The following is a 24860-nucleotide window of genomic DNA, read 5'->3' as shown; positions in this document are numbered from 1 at the left end:
CCACTAGCATAAAATGGAAAGCTTTGTCATTAAAAAAAATAGTTGATGGGGTTATTACAAGTTCATATGATTTGGTTTTTGGTTTCATGTTAATCACCTTGTGATAGATGATATGTATAATTGTATCCATAGTGGGTTTGATTTTAGGGAACAAATTAGCAATCTTTTTTAAGCCAGTTCCGAGAGCCAACTTTGTAATTTCAGAATACCTGACCAACAAAAGACATGAGTGTTTACAGTTGTTTACAGGCTGGTTCAGCCTCTTCTTTTTTAGCATGTAGTAGGTGCTGGACTCCAGGTGTATAAAACTCTACCCCATAGTCCCACGGAAGAGACTGTCTCCAGAGATTACACAAAGTTGGATGGTTATTAGGACACACAAGACCCCTTGGGTTTCATGCATGTCCTTACTTATGTAAGGCTTTAAAGCAATGAAAATGTCACAGCAAGAAAAAGAATTCACACAAAATCATAAAGAGTCTGAGAGGCTTTCAGACATCCCTCTTTAGAGTCTTTGGTTAGTCTCACAAGATCCATCTCCAGGTTATGAGCCACCAACATATGTGGAAGGAATTTTGATTTCAGAAGACTGTGTTCTTATCTTGGCCAACAATTTAGTTATCAGACTTCTACACATCCCAGTGATATGCTTACAGCTGGCTCATTGTCTTATACACTATGGCACCATGAGTTGTACTGAGGAGCATCCATGGGAAGGGTGAAGGAAGATTTCCTAATGGAGATCCAGAACCAACGTAAATGGTCTTAGTGATTAAGGTGAAGTGGCTATTACAATCAGAGAGAACATCATGTAACCTCCCAGAGACATTCCAGAATATAGCTAATTTTAGAAAGTCTAAAGCTCCCATATGATTGTATTATAGAATATATCTCTCTATATATATTGTAGAATCTATATATATATAAAATCTCTCTCTATATAGAATATATATACACATATATGTACACATATATACACATATATACATATATGTTGATCTGATCTGATATATATACATACATATACATATGTATATATATAGGTAAAACAGATAAGGAATTATAAAGATAATCCCTCAGCTGTATTCCTGGGTGGGAGGAGTGCAGTGATAGATGCAAACATGAGAGAGAGGATAATGAATACAAGGTCAGAGATATCTATTGGTTGTAGACATTGAATTTTAGGCCCTATGGAATATCTAGGTTGGAGATATGTAAAAAAAGGAATTTAAAACCCAGAATATTGAGTGTAGTGTTTTGTGACCACTCAGTAAACACAACTAAAAGACTAGTGCTGTGATCTTGCATTTTAAAAGCTCTGATAATTTCTATCAGAAACCTATCTGTTATAAATAGGGAAGCAAACAAAAATTGCTTTTAAATCTGTCTCATGCTGTGAACTTATGTTAGAACAAACTACAGTTTGCAAGTTTCAATCCCATCAAAGGAAAGGATGTTTTTCTCAGTTAACAAAGGCACTTGCAGAAGATCAGGTGAAAGCTGGCTTCCTGTGGAGAAGGAATTTTGCCTTGAGAATTTCATTATGGTTTCTTCCCACCATATGGAGTCAGAGACATTCCTTTTCTATTACATTTTCTCTTTAATCCAAGGATTTTTAACTGACTTCAGAAATAATTAATTGAAGTTAAATTCACGCACACAAACTCATGTACACAAATGTACCTCATGTACAAAGGGTACCCACATATATACACACTCATATAAATAAGCCACTTACTATATATACAAGTACATATATATAAGAACTTTGAACTTACTAAGTCTTACAGATCAAAGGACTGATGGTACCAACTTTTACATCTGACTATCTTCATACCATTTTAAAATAAGTAATATCTTGAAACCTGATTTTTTATTTTCTGAATGATGAGCCAGTTTCTTTCAAAGTACTAAGTAAATAGCAAGAATCATCAATATTATATTGTGTATTCACCTCATCCTCCTCATGATGAAATGTCTAAAAAGTAATCACAAACATCAAAAATTCATTTTTGAACTACAATTTGAACTACAAAATTACCTATGCCGTTTGGAATAGTGGCCTCTATACCTTTGCAAACGGGCATGTCTCTGCTGCTAAGTTCTTCTGCTTTACATTTGCTTATGCTTTTGCCTTACAGTGAGGTAGTCAGAACTAATATTATTATATTTTACAGATAGGAATGCAGCCTTAGAGTGCTGAAATTACTTATGTAAAGTCACACCTCGTAAGAAATAAAACCTGGTCTTCTGTGCGGATGAGTTCTTTTAGGTTCTAACCTATTTGAAAGGTAATGTTTTTCCTCTCCAAGGTGCCTTCTCTAGTTTCAGAAATGAAGTAATGGGGCAAAATACTGTATAACTAATCTTATATTTTTAAACAAACAAAGATTATATTTTTATTATCATGTATACCCTCTTTATTTTGAAGTTTACATTAAAACAATCTGCTGCATAGAAATATACAAGGAAAGAGAAAGTTGCTCTTGAGAGTTGTAGGCTTTATTTCATGGGAATGCTGCTACTTGCTACTTTATTGTCCCATTTTTTAACTTGCACATGTCCTTTATGCACTACTCCAATGCAAATAGTGTTTTAGTAAGTAGGTCATGCATATCCCATACCAGATTAAGAGCTGTCACAATACTTTGTGGCACAAAGAAACATCATCACTGAATATGCAGAAGTAATCTTATTTGGGTTTATTTAGAATCAATCAGTATTTCTTAAACTGATGTGCTTATAAAAAAGGAAGATTTCCTATTCACTTATCCTGATTTAGTACTTCCAGGGTGAGCCTAACAACCCACATTTTGACTGCAGTGTACTGGAGAAGCATTGGGAAAGTTATTTTCTTTGTATTGGAAGATACAAGTAGTAAAAAAAAAAAACAAAGAAATGAAATACATAGATAGAGCCTATTTTAATCAATACTGCCCACCTTGCTCCCTACCAGTCTTTAGGGAAAGCTAATATGACCAACCTAGATAGCATATTCAAAAGCAGAGACATTACTTTGCCAACAAAGGTTCGTCTAGTCAAGGCTATGGTTTTTCCTGTGGTCATGTATGGATGTGAGAGTTGGACTGTGAAGAAGGCTGAGCGCCGAAGAATTGATGCTTTTGAACTGTGGTGTTGGAGAAGACTCTTGAGAGTCCCTTGGACTGCAAGGAGATCCAACCAGTCCATTCTGAAGGAGATCAGCCCTGGGATTTCTTTGGAAGGAATGATGCTAAAGCTGAAACTCCAGTACTTTGGTCACTTCATGGGAAGAGTTGACTCATTGGAAAAGTCTCTGATGCTGGGAGGGATTGGGGGCAGGGAAGGGGATGACAGAGGATGAGATGGCTGGATTGCATCACTGACTCGATGGACATGAGTCTGGGTGAACTCCGGGAGTTGGTGATGGACAGGGAGGCCTGGCGTGCTGCGATTCATGGGGTCGCAAAGAGTCGGACACGACTGAGCAACTGAACTGAACTGAATAATGAGCAGCAAAATTGAATGGCTTTAGTCTCAGTCACTGTGGCAGTGATAATAAGCATTCAGACCATCCAGAGGTGACGACTGGGAAAATAAAAAGAAAACTGCAATATCTGAATGATCTGTTGTACTGGTGATACCTGAATAAATAAAACTTTCAGATACCAAAGTCTTGTCATAAAATAAACTGTGCTAAAATAATGAGTAAATTTCCAGTGCATTGGAAATACTTTGCTTAAGCTGTTCTTGGATGTGCTTGGGTAGTATAGTCATCCCTATCAAGATTTTCTGAATAGCCATCTATGATTAATAAGACTTGGTGAACTCCAGTTTATACAGTCATTTGTTTTAGTAATCCCCTGCCCGCCTCCTTTTTCTATTCCACCCTCCCTCAATGATGACCCTTGTTTTTCCCAACTTTCTTTTCCCTGAATTCACATCCTCTCACCTGCAAGTTTCTATTAAATTGGGAAAGGGTTAGTGATTTGGTCATTGGTTTGCGCTGATTGATCAGCTCATAGTTTAGCAGTAATAATAGTTCTACTAATCTTGTGACTGCTTATAAATTGTTAGACACATACTCTGTCTTTATCCTCATGTCAATACTAAGAGTTAGGTATGTAGTTTAACAATTCTCTCTACATAGTTACCTACTTGGTTACTGTTATGGCCTCTATTCTACAAGTAAGGAAATTAAACCTTAGAATAATTAAATACCTTGCCCGTGCTACACAGTTATTAATCAGCAGAATTCTCAGGTTTGGACAGCATGATTTTAGAGCATGAGCTTCTAATCACTATACCATGCCACCAGGTCTTAGAACTTGAAGCCCTTTGTCTTTATGTGAGTAGAGAATGTTTCTTATTAGAGACTTTCTGTATCTTATTCCACTCAGAAGAAGGAGGTTCTATGTCTCTTCCCTTGATAAGCTCCTACTCTTCTGATGAATCATTTGTGATGAATAGTTTTTAGCAATTCCTGAGAAATTACCAGAACAGAAAAGAACAATTATCCTTTTGTCACTGTGTTCTTCCAGAAAGATCTGTCCATAGGCTGCCTTCTCCCCTTCTCTCAGGCTGCTTTTCCCCACCTTGGGTGCTCATCATGTCCTTTTCTCTGATGCACCAGGTTTTCTAAAACTGTACTTTTCTCTCCCTCAACTTATAGCCTTCATTTTATTTAGAACGTATATTTGTTATTCATTTGCCCTGATTTCATAGACAGCCCACTCATACCTTATTAGAATTCTGGTACTTAGGAAAGCCCTGGCAGGGTAAGAAGTAATTCTGGGAGGCTTTGAATAGAGACGGATACTGGACGGTGGGATGGATGGTTATACCCTGGGCAAGTACCAGTAAGAAGAGGGAGAAGGAGGAGAGAGAGCTAGACTCCATCAACTGATGGGCCAAGGATGCAGGAGTTTCATTAGGCATTTAATTTGGTGTGATTTGGAGGAGAAAATGGCAGCCCACTCCAGTACTCTTGCCTGGAGAATCCCATAGATGGATGTGAGTGCCCCCTAGCTGGCAAGGAAATTCTTCAGGAGAGATTATTTATACATTTTAGAACACTTGTTTTCTAATTTGTCAGAATTAGAATTTATACTCAGTTTTAACAAGGAGACTACTGCATGCTGGTTACTAGCACAAAAAGAATTTGCTTGAGTCAATTATTTATTATGCTCATAAGTTCAGTTCAGTTCAGTAGCTTAGTCATGTCCGACTCTTTGCGACCTCATGAATCGCAGCACACCAGGCCTCCCTGTCCATCACCAACTCCCGGAGTTCACCCAGACTCACGTCCATCGAGTCAGTGATGCAATCCAGCCATCTCATCCTCTGTCGTCCCCTTCTCCTCCTGCCCCCAGTCCCTCCCAGCATCAGAGTCTTTTCCAATGAGTCAACTCTTCGCATGAGGTGGCCAAAGTACTGGAGTTTCAGCTTTAACATCATTCCTTCCAAAGAAATCCCAGGGCTGATCTCCTTCAGAATGGACTGGTTGGATCTCCCTGCAGTCCAAGGGACTCTCAAGAGTCTTCTCCAACACCACAGTTCAAAAGCATCCATTCTTCGGTGCTCAGCCTTCTTCACAGTCCAACTCTCACATCCATACATGACCACAGGAAAAACCATAGCCTTGACTAGATGGACCTTTGTTGACAAAGTAATGAATCTGCTTTTCAATATGCTATCTAGGTTGGTCATAACTTTCCTTCCAAGGAGTAAGCATCTTTTAATTTCATGGCTGCAGTCACCATCTTCAGTGATTTTGGAGCCCCCAAAAATAAAGTCTGACACTGTTTCCACTGTTTCCCCATCTATTTCCCATGAAGTGATGGGACCAGATGCCATGATCTTCATTTTCTGAATGATGAGCTTAAAGCCAACTTTTTCACTCTCACTTTCCCTTCCATCAAGAGGCTTTCTAGTTCCTCTTCACTTTCTGCCATAAGGGTGGTGTCATCTGCATATCTGAGGTTACTGATATTTCTCCCGGCAATCTTGATTCCAGCTTGTGTTTCTTCCAGCCCAGCGTTTCTCATGATGTACTCTGCATATAAGTTAAATAAGCAGGGTGACAATATACAGCCTTGACGTACTCCTTTTCCTATTTGGAACCAGTCTGTTGTTCCATGTCCGATTCTAACTGTTGCTTCCTGACCTGCATACAAATTTCTCAAGAGGCAGGTCAGGTGGTCTGGTATTCCCTTCTCTTTCAGAATTGTCCACAGTTTATTGTGATCCACACAGTCAAAGGCTTTGGCATAGTCAATAAAGCAGAAATAGATGTTTTTCTGGAACTCTCTTGCTTTTTCCATGATCCAGTGGATGTTGGCAATTTGATCTCTGGTTCCTCTGCCTTTTCTAAAACCAGCTTGAACATCAGGAAGTTCATGGTTCACATATTGCTGAAGCCTGGCTTGGAGAATTTTGAGCATTACTTTACTAGTGTGTGAGATGAGTGCAATTGTGTGGTAGTTTGAGCATTCTTTGGCATTGCCTTTCTTTGGGATTGGAATGAAAATTGACCTTTTCCAGTCCTGTGGCCACTGCTCAGTTTTCCAGATTTGCTGGCATATTGAGTGCAGCACTTTCACAGCATCATCTTTCAGGATTTGAAATAGCTCAACTGGAATTCCATCACCTCCACTAGCTTTGTTCGTAGTGATGCTTTCTAAGGCCCACTTGACTTCACATTCCAGGATGTCTGGCTCTAGATGAGTGATCACACCATCATGATTATCTGGGCTGTGAAGATCTTTTTTGTATAGTTCTTCTGTGTATTCTTGCCACCTGTTCTTAATATCTTCTGCTTCTGTTAGGTCCATACCATTTCCATACAGTGGAAGTGAGAAATAGATTTAAGGGCCTAGATCTGATAGATAGAGTGCCTGATGAACTATGGAATGAGGTTCGTGACATTGTACAGGAGACAGGGATCAAGACCATCCCCATGGAAAAGAAATGCAAAAAAGCAAAATGGCTGTCTGGGGAGGCCTTACAAATAGCTGTGAAAAGAAGAGAAGTGAAAAGCAAAGGCGAAAAGGAAAGATATAAGCATCTGAATGCAGAGTTCCAAAGAATAGCAAGAAGAGATAAGAAAGCCTTCTTCAGCGATCAGTGCAAAGAAATAGAGGAAAACAACAGAATGGGAAAGACTAGAGATCTCTTCAAGAAAATTAGAGATACCAAGGGAACATTTCATGCAAAGATGGGCTCGATGCTCATAAGGTTCTGTCTATAGTTTTAATTTATGTAGAAATAGATAATAATTGCCTTACTAAAGGTGACAATTTTCTCATTTTAGTCTACAAATGTATGAAACATTTCCTGATGTTTTCATTACCCTTAACTAAGGTATTGTGGAGAAGGCAGTGGCACCCCACTCCAGTACTCTTGCCTGGAGAATCCCATGGATGGAGGAGCTTGGTAGGCTGCAGTCCATGGCGTCGCTAAGAGTCGGACACAACTGAGCAACTTCACTTTCACTCTTCACTTTCATGCACTGGAGAAGGAAATGGCAACCCGCGACTTCCCTTTCACTTTTCACTTTCATGCATTGGAGAAGGAAATGGCAACCCACTCCAGTGTTCTTGCCTGGAGAATCCCAGGGATGGGGGAGCCTGGTGGGCTGCTGTCTATGGGGTCGCACAGAGTCGGACACGACTGAAGTGACTTAGCAGCAGCAGCAGTAGCAGTAACTGAGATATTATATTGAAAACAGTACATGACACATAGTAGATGTTAGAAGTCATCCTTTTCTCTATGCTTCCTAGCCATCTGCAAGAATTTCATTTAATCACTTAGTGTTTCAAAATTCCAGCAGAGCATAACTTCTTGAAGGAGCTTTTAAAGGACACTCTAATAGAGTTTTCTTGGAAAATCTTTTCCTGTAAACATAAATAGATATGAATACAACTGCCATGGGCTTTGCATATAAACCACTCACTGAATCATTTCTACAAATAAATGAGAGCACATTTACTCAGCTAATGCCTTATGAGTCCCTGAATCAGTAATGCTGTCATCGTGTTTATTTTTATAATACTATGTAATATAAAGTTTTACTAACTGATGTACATTTAAATTAATTTTCATAAATCTATACCTACCTATATCCCAACTTTCTGGATGTAACAACTTTATGTTAACATATACTTATTAAAATACAGTACTGACAAATATTTTTTGAATGTTTGTTATAATTGGCCCAACACATTTATTTCCCCTGATAATTACCACCCTTAACTTAGTACTACAAAATGTCTCAAAAACAATGCTAACAACAATGCTTAGGAAAGCTAAGTAGGAAAAATAATTCAGCTGTCACTACCCAGTACTGTAAAAGGAATGACATGACTTCTAAGTTCCAACATTAACACTGTGGAGATAAGGAAAGCTGTAAGAACGTATCCTCTGAAAAATAAAACTGACAAGATGTCATGATTCATATATTTTCGATTTGGATAACTTGACTTTCGAAACTCATTGAGACTTTTAAAACTTGGTGGATCTACTGGATGTGGAAATCACATCCAGGAGAATCATTTTTAAAGTAGAGCTTGAGTTGCTTATATATTTACCCTTCCGTGCCCCAAAATGCATTTCACAGTCAAGAATTATTTCATGGTTGACTAAATTAAATGCTGACACAATAATTATAAAGAAAGTTATTTAGACAGTGTAGGACAGAATGTAAAGGCAAAGGTAGTTAATGTTTTATCCCATTTTGACTGAAAGTGATAGGTACTTCTCCAATGCACTTTAACACAGTAGAGAAGATGATGGGTTGAGATAAAGCTAGTAATAACTGTGAAGTCATTTTTCTTATTCATAGTTATTATAAAAACAAAACAAATATCTAGTGAGCTATGTGAAATTTAATGAACTATCAAACACTCTGCCAGTGAAATCACCTATTAATCCAGTAACATTTCAAAGTCTCAGCATATATATGAAACACATCTGTTTTTATTTTACCTTGTCAACAGTGAATCATATAGTGAACTGATGGTGCTTCTTTACACTACTCTTGAAGAAATTGAAGCCCAGTTTATGATCCACTTCTAGCAAATTTACAGGATTACGTGGTTTTTTACTACAAGCCTGTTTCCACTCCATATTCTTGTTTTATTTTTCATTTGGTTCATTTTTTCTGGTTTATTTCATCTTCTCTATTTTACAGCTCTTTATTGGACACTTTAAGTACATTTTTGGACATAGTAAAATTATTTTTTAAATAAATGAAAAAAAAGTTTTTTTTTTTTCCTTGAAGGGAGGAACTATGCCTGGTTCTCTAGGAACTCAATATCAATCATCAGCAAAATCCTCTGTTTCCTCCGCCTCCCCTCTGAACCTTACTTATTCTTGCTCCAAAGGAAAAGAGCTCTCTTCTGAGAACTTTAAATCCCCTGTTATTTTTGCCAACCTTGAACTCTTTCCACAAGTGATTTTTTTTTCCACACTGCTCTTCCTGGAACACCTGGCCTGGCAAGCAATTTTCCTTTCCTTCTCCCTAAAATCCTCTAGCTCTGAGTCTCAAGTTATCAAACTATGCCACTCTTCCTCTCCTAGTTGAAATCATCTACAATCCCCAGGTCACTTCCTCATTCCTTCAGTATTTTAGTTTCTGCTTCATTGTCATTCTTGCCAAAATAACTGTATACTAGGAAGAATATTGGGGCTTCTCAGGTGGCGCTAGTGGTCAAGAACCAGCATGCCAATGCAGGTAGATGCTAGAGACAAGCATTCAATCTCTGCATTGGGAAGATCTCCTGGAAGAGGGCATGGCAACCCACTCCAGTATTCTTTTCTGAAGAATCCCAAGGACAGAGAAGCCTGGGTGGTGGGCAACAGTCCATAGAATCACAAAGAGTCAAGACATGAGTGAAGCAACTTCACACGCACGCACAGGAAGAATATTTTACAGAGCGGTCAGTATAGTAGCAGATGTCTTTGTAAGGTAGTGATCTCCCTGTCAACAAATAGTCCCAAGAAAATAGTCATAGCATGCCAAATCTTTTGATATGACCTATAACTAAACATCTTAGATAGATTGACCCATTGGGTACAGATGTGCTATTCTAGCTAGCAGTGGAATTATCAATGTACAAGTCTATTCATACAGAAAATCATAACCAAGGGGTTAAATAAATAAATACATCTATCTCAAATAAATACATCTATCTATACATATCTATGTATGTATTGGACTTGAGACATATACATTAGAGGCATTGAGATGGTTTATATATTTCCTAAATACCTTGACTTTCACAAACTGGATCATTTAACAGGGCAAGTTTCAGACTTCAACCAATTTACAGTCACTGAACCAGTGTGTTTCTGGTTACCTCAGACTAACTTCTTTTGTACCATTTGGTTGGTCATGAAGTTGCATGACCTCATTAATGAGATCACTGCCCACCTACATAGTACACTTACTTAAATCAGATTCCCATTTCTTAAACTCCTGAAATTATATTGGGCATTGACATTGACATTGAAGTCGTTCAGTCGTGTCTGACTCTTTGCGACCCCGTGGACTGTAGCTTACCAGGCTCCTCCGTCCATGGAATTTTCCAGGCAAGAGTACTGGAGTGGGTTGCCATTAAAAGGCATTAAAACTATAGACAGGGAGAACTGGCATGACAAACACTCTTGTCTTTTTACTGACATTGATTTAATTTCAAAGTAGAAGATAAAAACCAGAAGCTAATTGGTTATAGTTGCTTTCTATAATGTATCTGGACTATCTAGTGTGAAAGTGAACATGTTAGTCACTCAGGCATGTCCTCTTTGCGACCCCATGGATTGTAGCCCACCAGGCTCCTCTGTCCATGGAATTCCCCAGGCAGGAATACTGGAGTGGGTTGCCATTTCCTTCTCCAGGGGATCTTCACAACCCAGGGATCAAACCCAGGTCTCCTGCATTGCAGGCAGATTCTTTTCTATCTGAGCTACCAGGGAAGCCTGTTTTCTATAATATATCTGGATCATGTGGTATGGAACAGTTTAATTTCAAAGAGACTCTCTGACTTTTGCTATAAAATCGTTTCAGTTCTCTTACTTCAGTAAGTGAGACAAATCTATTAAATACTGCTGCTGCTACTGCTAAGTTGCTTCAGTTGTGTCCAACTCTGTGCGACCCCATAGATGGCAGCCCACCAGGCTCCCCCATTCCTGGGATTCTCCAGGCAAGAATACTGGAGTGGGTTGCCATTTCCATAGTAAACACTATATTCTCATTATCTTCAGCAATCCTCAGAATGACTCCATATAGAAATATCACTACCATTTTTTATAAAGACCGACATTGGGAAATATAGATTGACCAAAAATCTTTGTAACAGCAGACCCAAGATTCAGATCTTAATTTGAATTCATAGATTCCTCCTAGCATTACATCACTGTGCAGAATAAAGTTTGACCTGATCATTAAGTAAACAGCCAATCTTTGAGGACAATAAAAATGAACAAAGTTGAAGCCCTTTGACTTCAGTGTTAACATGAGGTTTTGTATTTTACACACAGCATATATGGTAACTGGGTAAATTTGCTATCCTAATAACAAATGGAAAATTCAACCCGAGTACAGAAGAACCAACTACAATCTGAATTTCTTCCTTCTCTCAGGAAGTGTTTTTAGAGCAACAAGCCAGAAGTCATTTCTTTGGAGAGGCTAACAAGACTGTTGAGAGAATAAGAGAAAGTTACTTGCCCTTCTCAAGACATTTTCCCTATCAACCACGCACTTTGCATTCCTTCCTGTAGGCTGCTGGCTGGGTGGGTTTCTACAGGCAAAGCTTGAGAGATGGTTCTAGTGACTGAGGCCCCACCAACCTCAATGCGATGTCATCAAAGACTTAAAAGGCCCCTCCCCATGGTGTCCAGTGTGTGAAATGCTGTCTACCCTCAGATAAAAAATTAATCATGTTTAAATTATAGCAACTCTTAGTTTTTAGTAAATTCTTTTTGGAAGGAAGAGCAAGGCTTTATAGAGTGATGCTTCCTGATTTTGGATAATCTTCAGTAATAGAATGTAAATGTTGAGGACAAAGAATACCATTTGTTTTCTAATTCTTACATGTAGCAGCATCCATAATTTCTACTGTGACCATATATAATTTGAAATTTATACTACATTAGTTCTGAAATGAGATTCAAATAAATATGATTTTAATGCTATTATACACTTGTTAACAGTTCATTTATTTGTACATTTTAATAACATTTATTGCTTTAAAATGAAAACAAACTAATCTCAGGATTGTAATATATTATCTGATAGGCAAGGAATTGAAATGGCATATCATAAAATACATGAAATAAAAATATATTAAAAATAAATAACTTTAAACTTTAGTCATATTAATAATGGAACTGCATATAAAGTAAACGTTCTTTTCAAATACCAGTTTTGCAGTCTGCAATTAGTAAATTTAAGTATTTCATATGTTAATCAAATATATTTATGGCAAATATAAATGTATATAGTTCTTTCTGAGAAAAGTAATATACTGCAATGTAATATGTATATATAAAGGGAAGTTTTTATATAGTTTGAAATTATAGTCACTGATCATGTTATTAAGTTTTTAGAAGTATTCCAATAAAAACATAAAGGTCTATGTTAATACCAGGATTATAATTTTCAAAGGGCAGCTGAAAAATACTCTCAAAAGCCACCCAGGAATATGTGACAATTGATTTCTTTAAAGGCCAAGGAAAATCAAATAAAATCAGCATATAGCAGGGATCAAGTCAAACCAATTAAGCATTACAGTGAAGACTAATCTGTGCTAATTAATGCTAATTGACTTCAAGTTTTAAAATAAAACTAAATAAAATTGTTTTCAAAAAGAAAAAAGCATATACTTAAAAATTAAACTGGATTATCATGTTAAATTAGAAGTATATAGGATTGACCTAATGGTAACAAAAGCAGGAAGAATGAGTTGTGATAATAGAAGCAGAATAGTGGCTCACTTTCACAAACAAGGAAGAGAGAATTAAGCTATTAGCTAATGAGATAAAACAGCATATGTCCTCAGAGCAGCATCTGATCTCAAGGTAGACTCCTTACATAAACAGACCCACTGATAATGCAGATTCAGGGTGACCCACTCATTCTTCTGGTTCCCAGTAGGAATTGCCAGGACCCTGCCATTGTTGGATGCTTGATGCACCTGTATTTCCCCATCTGCCACTTAATTATCCAGAGTCATCAGCTTCCCAGTAGATTTATTTATAGTCTATTAATAGAATTATGTTGAATCTGTAAAATCAGAAAAAAAAAAAAAAAAACACCCTGACTGTTGTTGAAAATTATCACAAACCCTGTTGTTCAGCGTTACTTTAGGATAATCAGTACTTATGTATTATTTAGGAGCATTTCTATTTTCAAAAAATTTTTATTTAAAAAATTTACTTTTATACAATTTGTAAAGCCTTCTTTCCATTTACAAAATATTGGCTACATTCCCCATGGTGTTCAGTACATCCTTGAGCCTGCCTCACACTCAATAGTTTGTCCTTTTCACTCCCCCACCCCATTCTAACCTCTTTTCCTATTGGTAACTACTAAGTTTATTCTCTATATCTGTGTCTGCTTATGTTACATTCACTAGTTAATTGTATTTTTAGTTCCCACCTATACGTGACAACATACAGTATTTGTCTTTCCCTGTAGGAGCATTTGTTAAATGGAGCAAATACTTTTTGAATGCCTACTATGTGTCAGGCCCTTTACCCATATAATTTTGCTCATAACTCGTTTATAACTAATCAGTGAACCATCAGTAAAATAAAATGGATGGGAATGGGAGAATTTAATTCACATGACCACTATATCTACTACTGTGGGCAAGAATCCCTTAGAAGAAATGGAGTAGCCTTCAGAGTCAACAAAAGAGTCCAAAATGCAGTACTTGGGTGCAGTATCAAAAACAACAGAATGATCTCAGTTTATTTACAAGGCAAACCATTCAGTATCACAGTAGTCCAAGTCTATGGACCACTAATTCCGAAGAAGCTGAAGTTGAATGGTTCTATGAAGACCTACAAGACCTTCTAGAACACCAAAGAAAGATGTCCTTTTCATCATAGGGGAATGGAATGCAAAAGTAGGAAGTCAAGAGATACTTGGAGTAACAGGCAAATTTGGCCTTGGAGTACAAAATGAAGCAGGGCAAAGGCTAACAGAGTTTTACCAAGAGAATGTACTGGTCTTAGCAAATACCCTCGTCCAACAACATAAGAGACAGCTCTACACATGGTTATCACCAGATGGTCAATACCGAAATCAGATTGATTATATTCTTTGCAGCCAAAGATACAGAAGCTCTATACAGTCAGCCAAAATGAAACCTGGAGCTGACTGTGACTCAGATCATGAAATACTTATTGCAAAATTCAGACTTATATTGAAGAAAGTAGGGAAAACCACTAGGCCATTCAGGTATGACCTAAATCAAATAATTTAAGATTATACAATAGAAGTGACAAATAGATTCAAGGGATTAGATCTGATAGAGTACTTGAAGAACTATGGATGGATGTTTGTAAGATTGTACAGGAGGCGGTGATCAAAACTATCCTCAAGAAAAAGAAATGCAAAAGACAAAATGGCTGCCTGAGGAGGCCAAACAAATAGCTGAGAAAAGAAGAAAAGTGAAAGGCAAAGGAGAAAAGGAAAGATATACCCATCTGAATGCAGAGTTCCAAAGAAGAGCAAGGAGAGATAAGAAAGTTTTCCTAAGCAAATGATGCAAAGAAATAAAGGAAAACAACAGAATGGGAAAGACTAGAGATCTCTTCAAGAAAATTAGAGATACCAAGGGAACATTTCATGCAATGAAAGACATGATAAAGGACAGAATCAGTGTGGACCTAACAGAAGCAAAAGATATTAAGAAAAGGTGGCAACAATACACAGAAGAACTATGCACAAAAAAAAAGATCTTAATGACTTGGATACCCATGATGATGTGATTGCTAACCTAGAGCCAGACATCTTGGAGTGTGAAATCAATTGGGCCTTAGGAAGCATAACTATGAACAAAGCTAGTGAAGGTGATTGGATTCCAGCTGTGCTATTTCAAATCTTAAAAGATTATGCTGCCAAAGTGCTGCATTCAATATGCCCACAAATTTGGAATACTCAACAGGTCTGGAAATTCATTCCAATCCCAAAGAACAATGGCAAAGAATGTTCAAAGTACCACACAACTGCATTCATTTCACATGCTAGCAAGATAATGCTCAAAATCCTTCAAGCTAGGCTTCAACTGCATGTAAACCAAGAACTTCCAGATGCACAAGCTGGATTTAGAAAAGACAGAGGAACCAGAGATTAAATTGCCAATATCCGTTGGATCATAGAAAAAGCAGGAGAATTCCAGAAAATCATCTACTTCTGCTTTATTGACTATGTTAAACCCTTTCACTGTGTAGATTACAACAAACTCTAAAAGATTATTCAAAACATGGGAATATCATTCCACCTTACCTGTCTCCAGAGAAACCTGTATGCAGGTCAAGAAGCAACAGTTAGAGCCGGACATGAAACAACGGACTGGTTCCAAATTGGGAAAGGAGTATGTCAAAGCTATATATTGTCACCCTGCTTGTTTAACTTATATGCAGAGTACATCATGTGTAATGCTGGGCTGGATGAATCATAAGTTGGAATCAAGATTGCCAGGAGAAATTTCAACAACCTCATATTTGCAAATAACTCCACCCTTATGGCAGAAAGCAAAGAGGAACTAAAGAACCTCTGGATGAAAGTGAAATAGAAGAGTGAAAAAACTGGCTTAAAACTCAACATTCAAAAAACTAAGGTCATGACATCAGGTCTTATCACTTCATGGCAAATAAATGGAGAAACAATGGATCAAAAGTGTGACAAACTTTATTTTCTTGGGCTCCAAAATCACTGCAGATGGTGACTGCAGCCATGAAATTAAAACAAAACAAAACAAAACAAACAAACAAAAAGCTTGCCCCTTGGAAGAAAAGCTATGATCAACCTAGACAGCATTAAAAAGCCAAGACATTACTTTTCCAACAAAGGTCCATCTAGTCAAAGCTATGGTTTTTCCAGTAGTCATGTACGGATGTGATAGTTGGACCATAAAAAAGGCTGAGCACTGAAGAATTGATGTTTTCAAACTGTGATGGTGGAGAAGACTCTTGGCAGTCCCTTGGACTGCGAGGAGATCAAACCAATTCATCCTAAAGGAAATCAACCCTGAATATTCATTGGAAGGACTAATGCTGAAGCTGAAGCTACAATACTTTGGCCAACTGATGCGAAGATCTGACTCACTGGAAAAAACACTGATGCTGGGAAAGATGAAGGCAGGAAGAGAAGGGGATGACAGAGGACAAGATGGTCGGATGGCATCACTGACTCAAAGGATATGATTTTGAGGCAACTCCAGGAGATAGTGAAAGACAAGGAAGCCTGGCATGCTGTAGTCCATGGGGTTGCAAAGAGTTGGACACAACTGAGAACCTGAACAACAACAACATTTATAAGTATAGGGATATTTATCTGCATTTTATGAAAGAAGATGCTGCTGCTCAGAGAGATGTTAAGACTCATATACCTATGAATGGCAGAGCCAGAATTCATAACTAGTGTCCATGTGGTTCTAAGACCCTTTTTCATGACTCCACCAAGCCACTTCCATAACGATCTTTGACTTTCCTGTGTATCACTGTATCAGAGTATCTGGAACAGTGCCTGACACATAGTAGGTCCTCAGTAAAAATGTCTCTTGATTAAAAGAAGTCCTGCTCGGTGCAGAGCCTGCTTTCACTCATGCCTCTGGGCAACCCTATGGAATGTAATAAAATAGTGCACTCATAGTCACTGACATTAAGCTTGTTTCAATCTGTTCCAGGTCACAAGTTGTTGCTTGTTTTGTTCTTTGTTGTCTCTGTCTTTCCTTGTATGTGTTTGAAATCTATGAGGTAAGACCTCATGGGGGCAGGATCCGGTCTTCCTTGCTTGTACCACTGCAGCACATCTACACTCAACAGTGCTTCACAAACTGATCAGACCATGTTAATCATTGACAGAAAGTCTGCTGAAAGAAAGAAATAAATCTGCACTACAAGAGTATCATTAGCCGACACTCCTTTTTCACTTGAAAGAGCTATGCACAGCCTATGAAGATCTAAAAAGTATATTTTCTTTTGTTCCTAGAGAAAGGAGGATAGCAATTTGAGTAGTAAAGTCCTTTATTGTGGTCACTCATTTCTGTGGTATTTACATGTGAAGAAGTTCTACTCAGCTTGGGATGAAGTCTTCTTGGGAGAAGCCATGTGCGCATGGCTGAAAATTTAAACTGATCAAGTACAGCCAGAAAACTCCACTGAGGCAATTAGCTCTCTAATTGCAGTCTATTTACATTATGGTTGAGTAAAGAGGCTGGAGATAGAGTGGAATCAAGGAAAACCTGTGGCACCCTCTCTGGGCTTTGAAGATAAGGCTGTAACCTACAGTACAATTAGTAGGTCAAGGATTTGGATCTGTTTTGTTCACTGCTGAATCCCCAGTGTCTTGAACAGAAACTGGCACATAGATGGTACACAATAAATATTCTTTAAATGGAATAGAATATAGAAATAACGATGATTATGAGGAGGAAATATTGGGAAGGTTATCCCTTTAATTGGAGGATATACTTTAAAAGCTCTTGAATTTAGACTTTTTAAGGAATGTTGTCTCCAAAAGGGATAAAAAGATAAATTTAGCTTAGGAGAGATGTGAGGGTTCTTTGAAATGTTAGCGCCTTCTCCAAGTAAGTATTTTCTGTTTTGGACAGATTTCAGGAACACAAGAAGTTTTGGGGCAATTACGTTATTGAAGTTTATAAAGAAAGAATAATAAGCAGGCTTTCCTGGTGACTCAGATGGTAAAGAATCTGCCTGCAAAACGGGAGACCTGGGTTCGATCCCTGGGTTGGGAAGATTCCCCGGAAGAGCGTATGGCAACCCACTCCAGTATTCTTGCCTGGAGAATCCCTATGGACAGAAATGCCTGGCAGGCTACTGTCCGTAGGCTTGCAAAGAGTTGAACACGACTGAGCGACTAAGCACAACACACAGCACAGAATAATAAGCAGTATCGCTTTTATATTATATTTGGCTTATGTAAGTATTGCCAAAAGCTTAATTAAATCCCATGAAAATTGAGAATAAGAAATGGGTCCTTGTTATCACTGTTATTTAACATGGTTTTGTAGGCAAGGAAAATGAAATTGGTAAGAATATCAAGGAAGAAAATAAAATGCATTCTTGCTTCATTGATAATTACATTCTAATAGATTCAAATTTTTCAAAATAAATAAAACTAAGTTTAGTAAGAAAATTAGGAAGTCACTTGTTTGACTTAGTATGAGTAGAATGCTAGAGTCCTAATTAAAAAAATAGATATCCAACAAGCAACAAAGGTTTACTGTATAACACAGGGAACTATAGTCAGTATCTTATAATAACCTATAATGGAAAATAATTCTAAAAATAATGTGTATATGTATAACAAAAAAACCCAAAATTTCATAAGTTGACAATATACAGGCTGTTTCATATACTAGCAATAAGTCAAGAAAATTTATTTTAAAGAAAATAGGAATATATTTAGCAATAAAAGTACTTGGCCTACCTGAAAAGCAATATGAACACTGCAACAGTATCCACAAGTCGATATTTCATAAATATCCTAAAAATCTCACACCTCGCCTTATGTAATTGATTGTGTTGCAATTAAATTACAATAAGAATTCAGAAGAATAAATGTTTGAAAATAATAAAATTTTGAGGGAAAATATACACCTCTGTATGGGTTAGTGAGAATTCTAACGGCCCCTGTTGTTGTTCTTCAGTGGGTAAGTCGTGTCCGACTCTTGGCAACCCTGTGAAAGGCCTCTGTAGCCAAAATCTGACTACCAGTGGCTTAAAGTAGGTTTTCTTTCTTGTTTACTTCATAATCTGTTGTGGGAGGGTTCGACTTCCTTATTTTCTTGTTATGACTGTTATTTAATTTCTAAGCATAGATTCAGTGCATGTTCACTCTGTTACAGTCACTAATTACATTTTCTCCTTTAATTCTCACAGAAATACTGTGTGTTAGCCCTGTTTTATCAATAAGGAAACTGAGGCTCTGAGAAATACAATAAATAATTGGTAGAGGAAATTCAGGTTACCTATTAAGCCAACCAAGTATTTTTGACCTCCTCAGATTTTAAGCTTATCTCACAGTAGATAGAAACTATAATATAAAACAATTAGCCAAATGGATGTAGCATAAATGTGTAATATATATGCAACATACTATATTATCCTTCATTCTGTTTCTGTTTTATGTAAAAATAACAAAAATGAAGAGTATGTGTCTGAAAACTAAGAGAGCTAGAATCCTAACCTTCGCTGTGCTACTAAAGAGCTTTGTGACCACCTTCTCGGTCCTCAGTTTATATTATCTGTAAAATAATGGGAGCTGAATGATAATATCTCCACAGTCCACAACCAAATGGTTCTCTAATGAGGAAATGGATTATAAAGCCTGTCTGGATCCAAAGCCTATGCTTTTGGTTTTCTGTGTAAGTTGGTGTCTTTATATTAATAATACGTCTATCTATAACAACACAGGTGAATGCTCTGCCCTTCACTCCACCTGTCTAAGTCTTCAGATGTGAAGGAAAATTTGACTGTCGAGGGGCCTCTGGGACAGGACAAAAACTCACCACTTTTTATTGTGACCATGTGATTCAAAACTCGGTTTAAGAGACCCTTCCACAGTGCACAATGAGCTGTTTCTTGTTTATAGCAAGTAGATTTGTTTTGGCATAAACTTGGAAATCTTGTTTTGAAAGCAAGAGCCTCTTAAAATAATACACTCTATATTCATGTAAAATAAGAAGACATTACAAGATACAATTTAATAGGAATTTACTACAGTAAAATGAGAATAAATATCAAATGAAATTTAAAAAGTAGACTTTTAAATACTAACACCAATATATTTTTTTTAATTCTCTATTAAATCCTGCCCATCCTTTAAAGGATAACCTTTAGAGTATTTAGTTTAAAGTATATCCTTTCTTCTTTTGTGGATCTATTTTATTTTTTAGAATTGTGGTTTTGAAGATTAAATAATAGATTTAAATTCAATTGATTCTGACCTTTCTTTAGCAATTGACTTTTACGATGAGCTTTTTAAAAATTATATTTCCTGTATTGCTTGGCACTGTGACATGGCAAGTCAGCCAAATAAAGACTATAAAATTAAATATGGCTTATCTACTGTGTACAGTTGAGTAGCTGGACGGTTTAAGTACTGTGGGGTTTTTTTGTTTTTTGTTTTACACATATGCAGTCAAGTTAATACCAAGAAAATTAGCCCCATCCTGTCGGAGTCTCTGCAACCCCGGTTACAAAGATAGTGACATTCTCATTAATTTTTTTCTGTGCTAAGTTGCTTCAGTCATGTCTGACTCTTTGCAACCCTATGGACTATAGCCCTCCAAGCTCTTCTGTCCATGGGATTCTCCAGGCAAGAATACCAGAGTGGGTTGCAATGGTCCCCCTCCAGGGGATCTTCCTGATCCAGGGATTGAACCCACATCTAGTACGTCTCCTGCATTGGCAGGCAGGTTATTTACCACAAATACCGCCTGGGAAGCCCATTTTTTTTGTCCTATATAGTTAGAATATCCATTGGTCGTTATGCTACCAATGGTTATTTATTAGCCTTGATGTTAGATTAAGTTTCTATGATGTACAGAATGGAAATTATTTCTCTGTAAAATTTTAAAATAATTATCTATAGAACATATTATCTTACATACAATGGGCAAGTTTTAATGTGATATAAACAAAGCATGTATTCCGTGTATTTGTCATAAGTTAAGCTCTTTCATAGGTTAAATAGTGTCAGATTTCACAGCAGCTAGACTTAGTAACTCTTTAGTTAATTGTTTTGTTTACCTGGCATTTTTTAAAAACCTACAGTATTCATGTTTATAGAATGACTAAAAACATTCGGGAAAGCAAAGCGGGTAGTATAGTTGGGTCCATATGATGTCCAACACTGCTCTCTACTGGCAGAGAAGCAAGTCATAAAATAACTAGCTGTTCAAGTGAAAAAAAAGTCAATTTCAAGTAATATTTGAAAATGAAAGTGTAATCCTCAAACTTTCACATATGTTTCTGAAAAATGCTTGTTTTAGGCATAATGGAATACAATGAAATAACTGGAAGAAATGACTACAGACATCATCTGAGATTAGTTGGAAGAGAACCTGTCATTTTAATTAACTGAAAAATAGTTGTGGGAGTTTTGGAAAGTATTATTAGGCCAAACACGAAACAGCTTAATGGCATTCAAATTTTGAAAGTCTATAAAGTAAATATTTTTGTATATAATAGTGAGTTTACTGATGCTTTATGTTTTTAATTTCAACAAACTGCTGCCATTAAAATATCTGCTGAGTACATTTACAAAGTATCTAAATGCACTGAGCAAAGAGATGTATAGGTTGAAATATTTGCATAGAATATATTAATATAGTTAGTTTTAGACTATAAAAATTTGCTCAGTATTTGTCAAAGTCTTTATGGATGATTTTCCAAAGACATTTTATAGTTTTGTAAAATCTGTGAAAAATATATGGTACATTGTTATACCTTTAAACATATAGACTAATGCACAAGACATTTTTAGATCACTATCATCTTACTTTTCATGGTCAAATATCTTCTAAATGTCCCTTTATGTTTTACATCATTTCTATCTGTGCATATTATTTAGGATTAATTTAATAACTAGTAGCCTTTTAATATGGAGAAGGCAATGGCAACCCACTCCAGTATTTTTGCCTGGAAAATCCCATGGACGGAGGAGCCTGGTAGGCTGCAGTCCATGGGGTCGCTAGAGTCGGACACGACTCAGAGACTTCACTTTCACTTTTCAGTTTCATGCACTGGGGAAGGAAATAGCAACCCACTCCAGTGATCTTGCCTGGAGAATCCCAGGGATGGGGAAGCCTGGTGGGCTGCCATCTATGGGCTCACACAGAGTCGGACACGACTGAAGTGACTTAGCAGTAGCAGCAGCAGCCTTCTAATAACTAGTAGCCAAAATTTGAATGCAAACACACAAATGCACTCACACAATAATTCCCAAAATGGAATCAGTAATATACAGTAATTTAAGAGGGTTTTTTTTTTTTTTGTAAGTTTGCCTAATACTGTCACTGGCTGATTGATTGGCAGACTAATTTTATTGTAATGAATTTAAAGCATATTACATTTTCAATGATAACTACCTCTTGATTATGAGAAAGAAGTTGATGCTTATTTTCATTGTTACATTTTTCTGTAGCTTCTAAATTTCCTATAGAGAACATACATTACTATTAAAATAAAATATTTATTCATAAGTAAAAAGAAAAATTTTTTGCAGATTTTCAAAGCATAGGCACATACTTGTGTATGGGATTTACACATGGATTTAGGTAAGGTCTAATGCCTGATCTTAAAAAAAAACAAAGTGTGCTGAAAAGAATGTTGTCTCTTTGAAATTATGAAGAAAAATAATTGATAAAATCTTTAGTACTTAAAATATTCCGTACCCACCATTATCATGGCCATGGAACAAATAACTTTCTTTTGCTCTTTTGCCACACTGAAAAATAGCACTCAGAATCTACATGTATAAAGCAAAACAGTCTGATATTGTACTCTCTTCTCATCAGTGTTATTTTTTTGCTACCACATGGAGGAGCTAAGACATAAAGTTGCTAAAATATAAAAGTAATGACTTTTACTGAGTTGAAAGTGTTCACCATACCAGCGTTCCATTTTCTGAAAGATAATTAAAAAAAAAAAATTCCGTATTTTTTATTTGGGTAAATTTCAAACAAAAAAGAGAATTTTTGAGATTGACTTCTTTTATTCAGCATAATTTCCTTAAGAGTCATTCAGGTTGTGTGTGTAACAATAGCCCATCTATTTTTATTGCTGAATAGTGTTCCATGGTATGGATGTACCATAGTTTGTTTAACCATTCACCCACTGAAGGATATTTGGGTTGTTTCTGACATTTGACTTTTACAAATAAGTCTACTGTGAATATCATTTCAAAAATATTTACAAGAATATAAATTGTCATCTCTTTGATATAAATACCAAAAAGTGCAGCTGCTGTGTCTTATGATAAGTTCATGTTATTCTTCAGAGAAACTACCAAACTATATTTCAGAGTGGCTGTAACATTTTACATTCCTAGCAACAGCAGCATCCTATAATTTTATTTGCTGATCTGACAACCTTACAAATATTAAGGATCTAACTTTCTTGATCATTGAAGAATCTGCCTGCAATGCGGGAGGCCTGGGTTTGATACCTGGGTTGGGAAAATCCCCTGGAGGAGGGCATGGCAACCCACTGCACTATTCTTGCCTGGAGAATCCCATGGACGGAGGAGTCTGGCAGACTACGTACGGTCCATGGGGTCGCAAAGAGTCAGACACAACTGAGCGCTTAAGCATACACAACTTTCTTGATTCTCCTTGCCGTTTCCCTCAACGTTTATTTCTGTTGGCAACATTCTTCTCTCTCATCTCCCTCTACAACACGGCGGCTACCTGGGGAAGCCATGGTTCTGACACCTCGCTGTCCTTCCATTGAAACCTCAGTTCCAGGGTCTCCTTAATCCATACCTTTTACCCAGAATACTCCTTCCCCGAGCTCCACTTTGTATACCCTGCTGTTGAGTCTGCTTCTTTAGCTGACACCTCAGAGGAACTTAAACTCAATGTGTTTGAGTGTATGTTTCATTTCTTCCTTTCATTTAGGTCTTGTTAAATCGTCACCTTTTTTAGAGGCAACCCACTCCAGTATTCTTGCCTGGAGAATCTCATGGATGGAGGAGCCTGGTGGGCTACAGTCCACGGGGTCGCAAAGAGTTGGACACAACTGAGCGACTTCACTTCACTTTCCTGATCACTCAGTCTTAAATATTATATTCTGCCCTATGTTATTATTTGTGTTATTTTTACTTATATAATCTAAGATGTATTAGAAATCTGTTTGTGATCTAGATATAAATATAGAAATATATAGATACATTCATATATACATACCTGGATACATACACACACAAGTATGCTCACTGGGATGTAAGTTACACCAAAACAGGGACGTTTTTCATCTGTTATATATCCAACAATTAGCAAATGCTTGACTCATAGTAAATACTTTTTTTTAAGGAATAAATGAGTATGTGTAACATTAACTTGTTATCATTTGGGGGCTTAATTCAATTTTTATTGTATCAAAGTTTGTTGTAGTTTAGTCATTAAGTCATGTCCGACTCTTTTGCAACCCTATGGACTGTAGCCCACTGTCCATGGGATTTCCCAGGCAAGAATACTAGAGTGGGTTGCCATTTCCTTCTCCAGGGGATCTTCCTGACCCAAGGATTGAACTTGTGTCTCCTGCTCTGGCAGGCAGACTCTTTACCACTGAGCCACCAGGGAAGCACTTATCAACGTTATCTATGTCCATTTTAAATATTTCCCCAAGATTTATAATGAAACAACAAAATGTTACCCAGCCCCTTCCCCAAGCGTCACTCACGGACGCAACTAATTTCAGCTCGTTATTTTCTTCTTTGTTTCTGGATGACCAGCTTAACTATCGTGCCTCAATTTGTCATCTTGTAGTGCTTGTCATCCTCCCTTGATTCCTGGGTTGTATTTCTTCCTTTGCTGTATTTTACATACTTTCCTCTTCTCCTATGGAGAACTGGGACACAGGAATTTAAATTTTTAGTCCATCTTAGTACATATTTTTCCCCC

At 37.0% G+C, this 24860-nt stretch overlaps 1 protein-coding gene across 1 annotated transcript in view; it reads left to right on the top strand.

The window, feature by feature from the left end:
- The window catches only part of GULP1 (GULP PTB domain containing engulfment adaptor 1), a gene marked incomplete in the record, with an annotated part of 178528 nt that overhangs the window by 129766 nt on the left and 23902 nt on the right, over positions 1–24860 (top strand). Inside the window, 1 exon segment of the mRNA NM_001079509.2 lies at positions 18497–18506. Within this exon segment, the coding sequence (NP_001072977.1) occupies positions 18497–18506 (10 nt within the window).

The sequence above is a fragment of the Bos taurus genome, chromosome 2 (assembly GCF_002263795.3).
Source record: "Bos taurus isolate L1 Dominette 01449 registration number 42190680 breed Hereford chromosome 2, ARS-UCD2.0, whole genome shotgun sequence".
NCBI lineage: Eukaryota > Metazoa > Chordata > Mammalia > Artiodactyla > Bovidae > Bos > Bos taurus.
The sequence above is the reverse complement of the archived record's forward strand: the minus strand, read 5'-3'. Positions and strand labels throughout refer to the sequence as shown.